The 12,531-nt window shown below is 41.3% G+C and overlaps 1 protein-coding gene across 1 annotated transcript in view; it reads right to left on the reverse strand.

Moving 5' to 3' along the window:
• LSAMP (limbic system associated membrane protein) overlaps window positions 1-12,531 on the reverse strand; it is a 658,501-nt gene that overhangs the window by 201,236 nt on the left and 444,734 nt on the right. The window contains exon 3 of the mRNA XM_054973823.1: window positions 11,877-12,002. Within this exon, the coding sequence (XP_054829798.1) occupies window positions 11,877-12,002 (126 nt within the window). The remainder of the gene's footprint in view (window positions 1-11,876; window positions 12,003-12,531) is intronic.

Genomic DNA, 12,531 nt, shown 5'->3' on the forward strand with positions numbered 1-12,531 from the left:
GGGAAGGACCCATGGATCATGCCCGGGGTGCAATCTCTCTGAAACTTGCGGGGTCTTTGGAGGACAGTGAGGACTATGTCCCCTGCAAATTTGGTGGGTATTGGACATTGGGAGGGTCAGTTTGTGGGGTGTTTAAAGGGCCCTGCCCCTTGCACATGGCAGGAAAGGGCCCTTTAAACTACCAGCTGGCAGACAGCAGGGGGGAATTCCACCTGCCAGCTGATAGTTTAAAGGGATCTTTAAGGGGCCATGAACAATGAACAACGAACATGTTTGTGAACAGGGTCATGTTCGTTACTGTTCATTGTTCGTGGATGGCAACAAACAATGAACAGCTTGTTTGTTTTTCTCCCCCTGTTCGTGCCCATCTCTATTTGTGAGTAATATCTCCATCTTCTTTGGATTATTCCTGCCATTCTCAGATGCTCTCCGCACCTGGGCCTCAACACATTGTATATATTGATGAGTTCTACTGCTCTTCTAATCTATACAAGGCCATACAACTGTGTTACTCCTCTGTTTCATGCCCCTCTTCAAGGTTGTTCTATTCTAGGTCTCTAGATACCCTTTGTGTAATGCCTAGGTATGTGGCCAGGCTAGCCCCGTTCTGTGTGCAAAGGCATCAGCTATGACTTTCTTGGTCAAATCCAGCAACTGTTCTCCTATAGTTCTATCTGTATCCCTCAGAGCAAGCTAATGGGATGATGTTATATATATATATATATATATAGCATATGTGTGAATTTTTCACATCTCTTTCTCATGTTGCTGAGGGTGAATGTGTGAATTCTGGCATTTACCTGAGCATACAATACAGTCATTAGCGCATTTTCTCACATCACTTTTAAATCTTATCAGTGTGCATGGTGACTCTATGACAATGAACAACTACACAAGAACAGTTGTATCATGTCCAACTGTCTCATACAGAAGCAGCCCTCTGTGTATATGTAAAGAACACTGAAATGAGAAGTGCTTAGATAAGTGACAAACAGAGACATGCCACTGCATTCATTCTGCTACACCTAGTTATTGGAGAAAGCACTTGGGGAGCTAATTAGGATAAATGCTTAACATGTGTCAGCACAGTCCTTAGAAACAAAAGGTAGAGAACTTGTTAGGGTAATGTGAGAGAGCTGTAGTGCCCACATGTACAAATTAGAAATAAGGTGCTAGCTAATATGTGAAGGAGCACCATCTGTTATTCTGTATTCATTATTTGTCTTTTAGAAAAAGGTAGCTCTCATAGAACAGGTACCCATAGTTGAGGAATGGCACTTGGATTTGAGCTCAGTGGCACCTTAGAAACCAACAAGATTTTTGGGGTATACACTTTTGAGAGTCAACACTCTGTTGTTCAGAAAGCTTATACCATGAAAATCTTGTTGGTCTTTAAGGAGCCACTGGACTCAAAACCTGATATTCTACTGCAGGCCAACATGGCCTACCCAAAATAATCTGGCACCTGTGTTTGTTAAGCACCCATTCTATCTGCTTTATGCCCATGACTTTAAGGGTGATGATTTTTGACTTCATTTCTCCTCTCAGCCAACCATAAAAGCTATGAGGAGATTTTGTAAGGGTCACGTACATACAATACAATAATCTTGTTCTGAGTCAGACATTAGTCTGTCTAGCTCACTATGGTCTATTCTGAGAGCTTTCCAGAGTCTCAGGTTGGGTTTTTTCACATCACCTTTTACCTGATCCTTCTAACTAGAGATGTCAAGGACTAAACCTGAGACTTTGTGAATGCAAGGCATATGATCTGCCATTGAGCCATGGCCCCTCCCCAAGTTTCTATAAAACTTAACCTTGGGTGATAATTCTCTCTGTACATGTTCTTAGGCAAACCACATTCTCACAGACACAGTTGAATAATGTTCACCTTCTTTATCGGGTTGTTGTAAAAAATGCAAAATATGGAAACATTTTAAACATTCAAACATGCTAATACATATTCTAAATATTACTGCTGTGAACCAGTATGGATCAGCAGTTAGCCAGTTTGAACAGGCTGGAGATACTGGGTTCAAATCCTCCCTTAATCCTGAAGCTTTTTAGGTATAATAGGATGCAACTATTAATAAATACAGCCAGCTAAGTGTTAAGGAGGATGTTATTTTACTAAATATCACACACTGCAGACCTGTAAAGTAATCATCTATATGGTTTCAGACTCAGTTTATATTAGTGACAATACAGAGACACAGAGTCGTACCACAAATGTCAACTACATTTATTGCTGATCTTAAAGTAGCAACAAGGAATTATGAGATTTTGGCGGGAAAGACATGTACTCCACTTTTATTCACTAGTTACTGAGAAGGGAAGCTGCATGTCTTTTATTTTCTTAGAAGATTATATAATTTGCTAATGCTACAGTTGCTATTCCTCAGATTTACATGAATGCCATGTTTCCTGCACCCTAAAGTGAGAGCTACCTCGACATGAAGCACTTTGGGTGTGAGTTCTGCCTTGTGGAACCTATTTGAGGAAGGTTGGATCAAGACGATTGACAGAAACCTGCTCTCTGTCTTTTATTATAATGCTGATTCTCTGAGGAAAGAGCTATTGTTTCAGCAACAGAAATGGTTATTTATTTCAAATAAATGTTGCCTTTCCACCCAAAGGGTCCCCATGGTGGCAAACATCAAAACATGTCTTATCATCATCCACAGCCTCTAGTGGACCAAGGGGCTGGCTGGGCTCTTGGACCTGAGAGAGGGTGCCTAGGAGCAATAGTGTCAATTACCCAGGTCATTTCCTCATGATTAGGCTAGTAATCAACTATCTCATAGGTGATCCCTGAGCATACTAGTGGAAACACTCATCAGAACTTTGCAGTTCACTAGCCCTGGATAAAAAAGAAAGTAATGTCTGTGCAGAGAAATTTGGGCAGTCCCTCCCCCCCTCCCCCTCCCCCTCTCCGCTGCTTCATCTCAGATCTGTTTACTGTACCAGAGTGGCAGAGGCATCATGAAGAACGAATCAGGAGCTGATGTCATCCTGAGAAATGGCATTTCAGCTTTCATTACCAGAATACCTCCAAGAATTAAAGCTGATTTGCATTGATATTTGCCATCTGAATTATTAAAGGGCTTCTCTTCTCATACCTCCTTCCCCTCCCCTTTCTCCAGGCTTCAGTGCTAAAGTCGACAGCAACTGTGACAATTTAACTATCTCACCGGGGAGAAAACGGGCTTGCTATAGGCAGCTTTTGGGTTTGGGAATGGGTGGCTGGTGTGAGAAAGAAATGTGAGGTGTGAGTTCTGCATAGCTAGTAGAGCAGAAGGCAAGGAGAGAAAGCAAACTGTTGTTTTTAATAAGATTTTTTTTTACCTTCTCCCAGCTTTCTTTCAACTGAGGGTACCATAAATACATCATTAGTGCAGATGTGAAGCAACAAGGGTCTCGCCACTGTCAAGATTCTAAAAGTGCTTCAAAATTTGGTAAATGAAAATAAATTCACAGAAGAGATCAAAAGGTTTTTTTTTATTTTTAAAAATGATATGCATGTGAATAGTGCATACAGGGCTGTGGCTTGAATCAAACTTTGGTCTTCCATGATTCCAGATGCCTGGGGAAACCCACGTCTGTTTCCTCCCCACAAACGGGGATTCTAAATTCCAGTTTAATCCTGGTTTAGAATCCCTCCTTATGGGGAGATAAGAACTAGGATTTGTCCAGGCACCTGCATTCACAAATTACAGCAAATTGTTGTTTCTTTCAAGGCATCCAAACCAGGGAAGCCTTCAGCTGCCCTCTGCGCAGGAGGAGAGAGGAAGCATGGCAATAATCTGAGTTGTTGCCTTTCACACAGAAGTTTGTTCATGATGTTCAGGATAGTTGGTTCATGATTCCTCAGTGGGAGCTACTTAGCTTATGGTTAACAAGTCCTGGCGGTTCGGGGGTAGAGCCTGGGGAAGATGGAGTTTGGGGAGGGGAGGGACCTCAGCACGGTATAATGTCATAGAGCCCCCATCACCCAAGCAGCCATTTTCTCCAGTGGAAGCAGATCTCTGTTGTTTGGAGATCAGCTGGAATTCTGGGAGATCTCCAGGACCTACCTAGAGGCTGTATATGATATCCCCAAAGCTGGGGATTAGAGATGGGCATGAACCTAAATATGAACCAAAGTTCATGACAAACCAGGCTGGTTCGTGGTTCGTGAACCGGCAGTTCGTCAGAGCCCATTTCTGACAAACCACCACAAACTTTAGGCTGGGTGTGTTGTTTTTTGGTTTGTCACTGCAGACAGCCTGGCGCCGATCAATCCGTTTCCTAGGCAATGGACTTTCCTAGGGGATGGACTTCCTGCAGACCTTCTGCTGACCCGAAAGTGGCCTTCTGCTGACCTGGAAATGACAATTCACTGGCCTAGATGTGACGTTTTCACGAACCAAACGAACTGGTTCGCGAATCGGGGCAGGTTCATGAAAGTTCATGGTTCATGAAATGTGACGAACCACACAGTCCATTTTTTTTCAGGTTCATGCCCATCTCTACTGGGGATGTCTCTATTTGTCTTTGAATTATTTACGCATCAGAACCTGCAAAAGATAACTCACATTCACCCAGTGGGAGAGAAAAACAAAAGAGGAATGAGCAAGGTAGTTGTGAAATGGCTGGATGTGAAACACCTTGGAGTATAAGGTTGGATGTGGGGATATGATGTGGGGTAGAGGATCTCCTACTTTGTATTCCATTTATGCTCTGCTCATATGTTTGGCAATAAAGCAAATATTACAAAAAACTCCGCCAGAAATCTCCAGTGCTTTCTCTTCCACAGGGAACCAAACCAGATAGCACTGACCAAGCAACTTCCCACTGCTCCAGAAAGTGCGGAACACAGAGGATCAATAATGGGGCTTCCTCAGGTAAATTTTCACAGCAAGGAACATCTATCCAATTCCTAATACAGACTAGCACTCTGTGCCTGATGTTGGATGACTTCCCTGATCATATCAAAGGAAACTGTTTCTCTGGTAATGAAGACTGATTTTCCAGTAGAATGGAAGATCAAACATTCAATATGATGCCCCTCACAGCAAAATTTTGGTCTTGGAATTTAGCAGATTGCAATATACAACTTAATTATGTGGAGAAAATAGCTTATATTTTCAGCACACCGCAGCGGCTGGCACATTTACACCTAATACTGACAACAACAGAAGGGAACAGGCAGGCATTTCAGAATTCAGTGGAGGAAACATTTTCTCTTCCTGGCTCTGTTCAAATTTTTCTTATTGGCTCCATTCCCTCCTTCCGCCCCTGTTCTTCTTGGCATGTTTTTGTCTCTTGCTTATTGTAGTGCTATTTGTACTGAAGAAAGGACTAAGGCAGAAAACACTATACTAGATATTTTGTACTATCATTGCTATTATTTTTGATTTTGCTACTACAGACTAACACGGCTAACTCCTCTGCGTTATTAGCATTTGTACTATTAATATAAGAGAAGTTACCAGATCATTTTAAATTCCCTCTGAGCTGCATTTGAGAGAAAAACTTTAACAGTAGTGTGGGAAGTGAATTTAATGGACTGGAATATTTTCATGTGCCTTTACTATTTTCATGTGACTTTACTGTATTCTCATGTGTCTTTATTGTATTTTCACTGTGCAAAGTAGAGAGTGAACACTGGGATGAAGTACTCAGGTATAGGGGCTATGCCACGTGTGGGATACCAGCTATAACGAATGTATCTGAATGCCTGTCATCTGTAGTTTGACAGAAAGCTGCCCACACATATGCAGACTGGACTAGCTTATTGAATAGTAAAATACACATATATCATCATGCAGTATGCTATACTCATAGGTTAAGAAGAGAAACCCCTTTCTGAGTTAATCATGCTAAAAGTAGCTGTAGTGGTGAGCAGAGAGAAACCAGCTTCAAGAAGAACCAAAGAAAGTTACTATGAGGGGCAAGAGAACATTAGCTGAACTCTGATCTGAGGCAAGGCAGAGAAAGAATTATAATTGGGATGCAGGAAAGGGGTAACGAGGAGGGCTGATCATAAACAACTCCGCAGAATAAAAGTTCTTGAGGTCCTCCCACAACATTCAGGCGTCAGAGATGGGGTGCTCAAGTAGCTTCAAACATATCTCAAAGAGGGGAGAGATCACTCCCCAACAGCATGTGACTACACACAAAGGAAAGATTGTTTGTTTAATGATTACGAAGTACAGAACATTGCAAACATGACAGTCAAGGCGCCCTTGGTAAGCGATACACTTTTCATGGGGCAGGAACTGATCATAACTGTATGAATAGGAAAGTAACAAGGGAGAAGTGGGTGTTCTTTAAAATGATAAACAATATTTCTGACGTGATAAGCAATGTTAATTGGGAAATATGCACATTGTAATGATGTTCAGAATTGTTCTGCCAATGTGACACCGCCAGGTCGTTGGGGTGGTCACTTGTATGGACCAATGGGGTCTCCAATATTGTAATTAACCCAAAGGTATAAAACTCTATGCAATTGTATTATAGCTCTGAAGAACGGATCAGTTCAAGGGGCCTTCTATCCTTGGTAATTGTATCACTCTTCCTTGCTTATAAGCAATAAAGGCCTATAGTTGTCTCCCTCATTGGACTTCTTCGTGTGTCTCTTCTTAAGATTGGCTAAGGGACATTTGACGCACAATTTGTGTGCAACATTAGGATAGGCAGGCCTCTGTACTTGCATGAGAGTCATGCATGTAAGTGGTGCAGTTCTTTCCTTCAAACAGAGACAGTAATGAAGAAAATGATACCCATGGAATGACTGTATATCATGAACTGCCCCAGAAACCCCACTTCATAAAATCCTACAGATAATTGGGAAGGTTTGTCTCACAATTCAACATTCCTTTTTCTGATTTAGGGATGATGGGACTGAAGTTAATTTCTACCTTTTCAGTTCCTATCCTTTATCTCGGTATCTTATTTCTGAACTATACTTGCTGATTAATTTTCCTGTTTCTGAACTATACTTGCTGATTCCAGTTTTCTTGTTCTAGGAATTTCTGCTATGACAGCATTAAGCTCTTCTAACACCTTTTCTCATAAGTATATTATCAAATGTCATCTTTTTGAGAGGATAGAATCTCTGTCTAAATACACAGTCTGGGCTTGATTCTGTAGACCTCATTAATCTGCATGAAGCCTGAATTTCTCCACAACAAAAGTCACATCTTCAGATCGCTTAATTGTCAGGGATCTATAATTGAGCCTGCATAGAAATCTCACAAAATCCTACAGATAACTGGGAAGGTAGTGTTTGTATTTTATTGCCCTCTAATCCTACTGTTTATATTTTCCTTCTGTCCTATATGTGTATGCACTCAAACATGTATGTATGTATGTATGTATGTATGTATGTATGTATGTATGTATGTATGTATGTATGTATGTATGTATGTATCTATCTATCTATCTATCTATCTATCTATCTATCTATCTATCTATGTCATTTATAGTCTGCCTTTCTCACTGAGACTCAAGGTGGATTGCACAGTGTGAGATCAGTACAGTCAATATGAGGAACATTTTCATAAACAATGCTATAGGGTAAGATATAGCATTGTAGGAATCCAATACAACATAGCGGTGAGGTCTCTGGTTCCTAACTCATTAGCAGATCATCTGAGATCCCCTCCTTACAATACACCCCTCCTATCTGAGTAAAAATCCTTTTTGAATAATTTGGTTTTGCATTATTTGTGGAAAGCCAGGAGAGTGGCAGCTCTCCTGACCTCCTCAGGCAGATCATTCCACAGGGTGGAGGCCACCACAGAGAAAGCCCATGTACGGGCTGCTGTTAATTTTGCTGAAGTGCAGGGTGCACCTGCAGGAGACCCTTTCAGAAGAGCGAAGCTGCCATGGAGGAGCAAAGGGAGGGAGGCAGTCCTATAGGTATGCCGGACCAAGGCCATGAAGAGCTAACCAATACCTTGAATTGAGCACAGTAACTAATGAGTAGTCAATGGAGTGACCGCTGGATGGGAGTGAGGTTCATGCTCCTGCTCACTCCTGATAATAGGCAAGCTGCAGCGTTTTGCACTAATTGGAGTCTCCTAGTTAATTTAGATGAGAGACCTATGTATAGTGCATTACAATAGTCAAGTCCTGATGTTACCGTAGCATGGATCCAGATGGCCAAGTTGGCCATGTCAAGGTAAGAAGCCATTTTCCAGGCTAGGGAGAGGTGGTAAAAAGCATTTTTGCGGCTGCCTTAACTTATTTTTCAGTCATTTCACCACAGCTGTCAGGCAGTGATCCAAGATTTCTACTTAATCTTGTGGGGACCTGGATAGCAAGATATAGAGTTGGGTGTCATTTGCATATTGATGACATCCATCTCCATGGCTGCGAGTGAGTATGTAAAGGCTTTACATAGGGATTGAATAACACGGGAGATAAGATTGCGCCCTACGGTACCCCACAAGATATCTCCTATTCTGGAAATAGCTGCTCTCCAACAGCAACCCATTGAGTCCATTCCATGAGAAACAATTTAAACCAGCCCAAGGCACATCCTTGATGCACACTTCTGTCTCTAGCTGCCTCAACATGATGCTATGGTCTACTGTGACAAAGGCTGCAGATAGATCCAGGAGGAGCAATAAGGAGGTATGGCCTTGGCTTATGTTTAGATGGAGATCATCTACTAATGCCACTAGTGCTGCCTCTGGTCTGAATACAGATTGGAAAGGGTCCAGAGAGCTAGAGTTATCCAAGAAAGCGTGGAGTTGGTCAGCTACTGCTCTCTCAATCACTTTGCCCAGAAAGGGCATATTAGAGACTGGGTGATAATTGGCCACATCATTTTTTGTCTAGGTTTTTAAATTAGCGGATGGATAACTGCCTGTTTGAGCAGTTGGGGGAAGGTGCCCTGAGTTAGCAATTGATTAACAATAGACCTCAGTGGTTCACTTATGTGGTCCTTACTTGACGTTAACAGCCAAGATGGGCAAGGGTCGAGCACACAAGTACTGGCTTTCATGGATGTCAGAATCCTGTTAAGATCTATCATTGTAATTGGTTCAAGGCAGTCCAAATGTCAGCCAGATGGTGCATTAAGCATTTCTTCTATCTCGTCTGCATTGTAGCTAGCATCTAGATCAGAGTGTATTTGTGCTATTCTATAAGCGAAAAACTTAGCAAAGACCTCGCAGCTAATTGTCTGTTCCTGGGACTGTAAAGGTTCTGATTTAGGACTTAGAAGGTGTCTGGATATCTTAAACAATTGAGACGGTTATGAACTAGCCAAGGCAATGATTGCTGAGAAATATTGTTTCTTTGCCATCTTATCTTCCAACAATTGAACACACACTTCTTACATCTGATAAAGTGGACCCTAGTTAGGGATCCCATTCCCCCGGTGGGGGTGAGGGATTCCCTGCTCCCATCCTTTGCCCCCACCACTGTCATCGCACCACTCCCACACTTTGCAGATTTGGGGCCCAAATCAGACCGCTGAGAGCATGCATGCTCTCCCTGCCTTGCACGAGGACGTAACTTCCCAAAAGTGATATCATCACACCGGTGCATGAGGAACATGCTGGAAACAACAAGGAGGTAAGTCCTGGGTCCCCTCCTTCCTGCCAGGAGGGTAAGGAGACCTGGCAACTCTAACTCCAGTCCATGAAAGTTTTTGCTATAATAAATCTATTAATGTTTAAGGTACCACAAGACTTCTTTCTGGCTTTGCAGCAACAGGCTAATATGGCTTCCACTTTGGAAATTGTCTGATATAAAGAATGGTTTTATGCTTCTACATTCTGCGTCTGCAGTAGGACACTGGCAAGTTCTGATTTAATCAGCAGCTGACCATGATCATCAACACTGAAAACATGTAGGATTTGGAACAGACACCATCAGAAGTTAAATTTGCACAGTTCTTATTTCATCCTTCTGAAAAATGATTACTCTCTTGCTGAATCTTAACAAGATGCAAATAAGCATGGAAATCATACCCTTTGGAAAATGACGGAAATTATTGGCCAGTCCTAGATCGGTGCTGTAAAAGATACTTATTTACACATGTCAATGTTCCGTATCAAAACTGGACCTTAGTGGAGATAAATTTTAATGGTCATCATAATTAGGGTTGAAGAAAATTCATTTCCAGCAGCGTCTTAAAGATCAACAAAGTTTTCCAGGTTATATGCATTCATAAGTTAAAGCACACTGTGGTTGTTCTTTAAGATTGGTCTTTAAGGTGCTACTGGACCCAAATTTCGTTCTGCCACTGCAGACTAACTTAGCTACACACCTGAAATTACTTAGGAGTAACCTAAAGACCAGGAAGCAATTTATCTGGGGGGTAATACAATACTTAATATGAAAAGACTGCTATAATCTAGCGCATCATTTACTGGTTGCTCAAGGATGTATATTACCATGTTATGGGAAGATCCCAATGTTCTAGATGTGGCAATATGCTTAAAAAGACCTCCAGGAACAGGCTTTTATGGGGAGAAAAGACTAGCCTGATCAAAGTTTAGGATGAATAAAAATACCTATTTAAAATAAGACGGTGTTAAAATAAGACTTAGACTTAAGACCCACTTTATCCAGAGGGCTTAAACTTTGGAATGTGTTAGGACTGCAGCCACACTGCTCTGCCCATTTTGATTGGAGCAATGTAAGACCAAGAGCCAGGCAAGGGAGGGTATGTACCAAGTATATGCAGAAGATTCCAAGTTCAATCCCCAGCATCTCCAGTTTCTTTCTTTTTTTAAAGATCATGTGATGCAAAAGAAGTTGGCATGCTGGACAGCTGCTGCCAGCCAGAGCAGACAATTCTGACTGGATAGACCTATAGTTTGACAGTATAAGGCAACATCTTCTGTTCTATGTTTTCTGACTGTTTCATGGGTTGTTAATTTTTTCCCATTATTTTTCTTATTTATTTGGGTGTGTTTTTCTGTAATGGCTATTTAATAATTTCAGGCTATCTAAGAGGAAGACAAGCATGGAAGGCAACAGCCCCAAAGCATGGACCAGAATTTTTAGCATTGGATAACCTACTGTTGACATATAAACTCAAGACATGGTTACGCTTTGGTAGCAGGTCAATGACTATATAGTAAGTCCAAAGGCATTGAATCCTATTTCAAACATTCAGTTATAAAACCGAGAGTTTAGCTGAAGGATGTGTGAAACGACTCTTACTGTGTGGACAGCTTCAGTACCCATCTTTCATGTCATGACAGAGACTTGTAAGCAGGCCTTTTCTGTCTAAGATAAACTTTATAGGGATAAAAACAAAATCAGAAAGCTTCTTTCTTTTCTGAAGTGATTGCTGTATGGGTCAGGCTAATGACAGTGCCCTTTCCAAGGCAACCAAACATTAGAGTATCAAAGCAGTGATTATACGGTCAATGGCCCAGTCTGCTTTCTCACTCAATGAATCTTTTCTAGCATCTTCCTTTATGTCACCCGACCTGCTTTATTTTTACGGAACTATTGGAAGAAATAGTCTGTAGCGACTTAAGGGTACATGTAGAAAGTTACTGTTGGCACCATACTGGAAGCCAATTTTGTGGTTTTGAAAGGCTCACTTTGAGCACGTTATTAGAAGAGCAAGACCTTTTCTCTTTGTCTGATACTAGTGATGGGTTTTCATTATTGCTATAATGTATCTACAATGACAAAAATGACTGATAGTTAGATGAAAACAGCTGCTAACAGGCAAGCAGAAAGTCCTAATGTAGAGAGAGGGTCTGGCATTCTCTAATATATAGAAATGCCTCCATTACTTTGTCAAGCCAATGGCAAGATAGTTTCTGGCTCCTTTGTACCCCAAAACAGGAAAATAAGGAACAACATGAAGAGCTTAAATAACAGGATGGTTCATGCCACAGATGAAGGCTTCCTACCTGTAGGGGTGAGGTGTCTCCAGGTGATGACAGGTTCTGGGCGTCCATTTGCCATACATACCAGGGTCACATTACTGCCTTCATTCACAGTGATATCCGAAGAGATATTGGAGATCTTTGGTGGAACTGTGGAAATAAAAAGATTGGAATACTTTTAACTCAAGCACCCTATGTTTTGTTTCAATGTTTTTTGAGGAGCCGTGTCCTATCATTAGCATACTAACCCCCACTCCATTCCTTTCTAGCAGCTGGGAGTGATTATAGCCCTTTTTAGATGTTTTATTTTGGCAGGCATCAGCCACATGTAATGGAAATGTGTACTACCTGCAATCATCCTGATATGCTGGGTTGTCATTTTGTGTAAATAAGGCAAAATGTGCACATTTTCCATCCATGAACAGAACACTGGCTTTTTGATGATGTGTGTATGTATGTACTGAAGCTGCACACTCATGGAAAAAACAAAAAAGCTGCTCTATTCACATGTAAAGGTGATTGTGTGTACCACCTGCTCCATTATACATGGTTGGTGGACCAAAACCGAATACCGAAAATAGGCTTCTAAAAGAATTCTAAAAGCTATGCTGAGCTGTGTGAGTACAATTGTTCAGAGGGTTTTAACAATATATATATATATATATATATATATATATAT

This window comes from Eublepharis macularius, chromosome 3 (genome assembly GCF_028583425.1).
Source record: "Eublepharis macularius isolate TG4126 chromosome 3, MPM_Emac_v1.0, whole genome shotgun sequence".
NCBI lineage: Eukaryota > Metazoa > Chordata > Lepidosauria > Squamata > Eublepharidae > Eublepharis > Eublepharis macularius.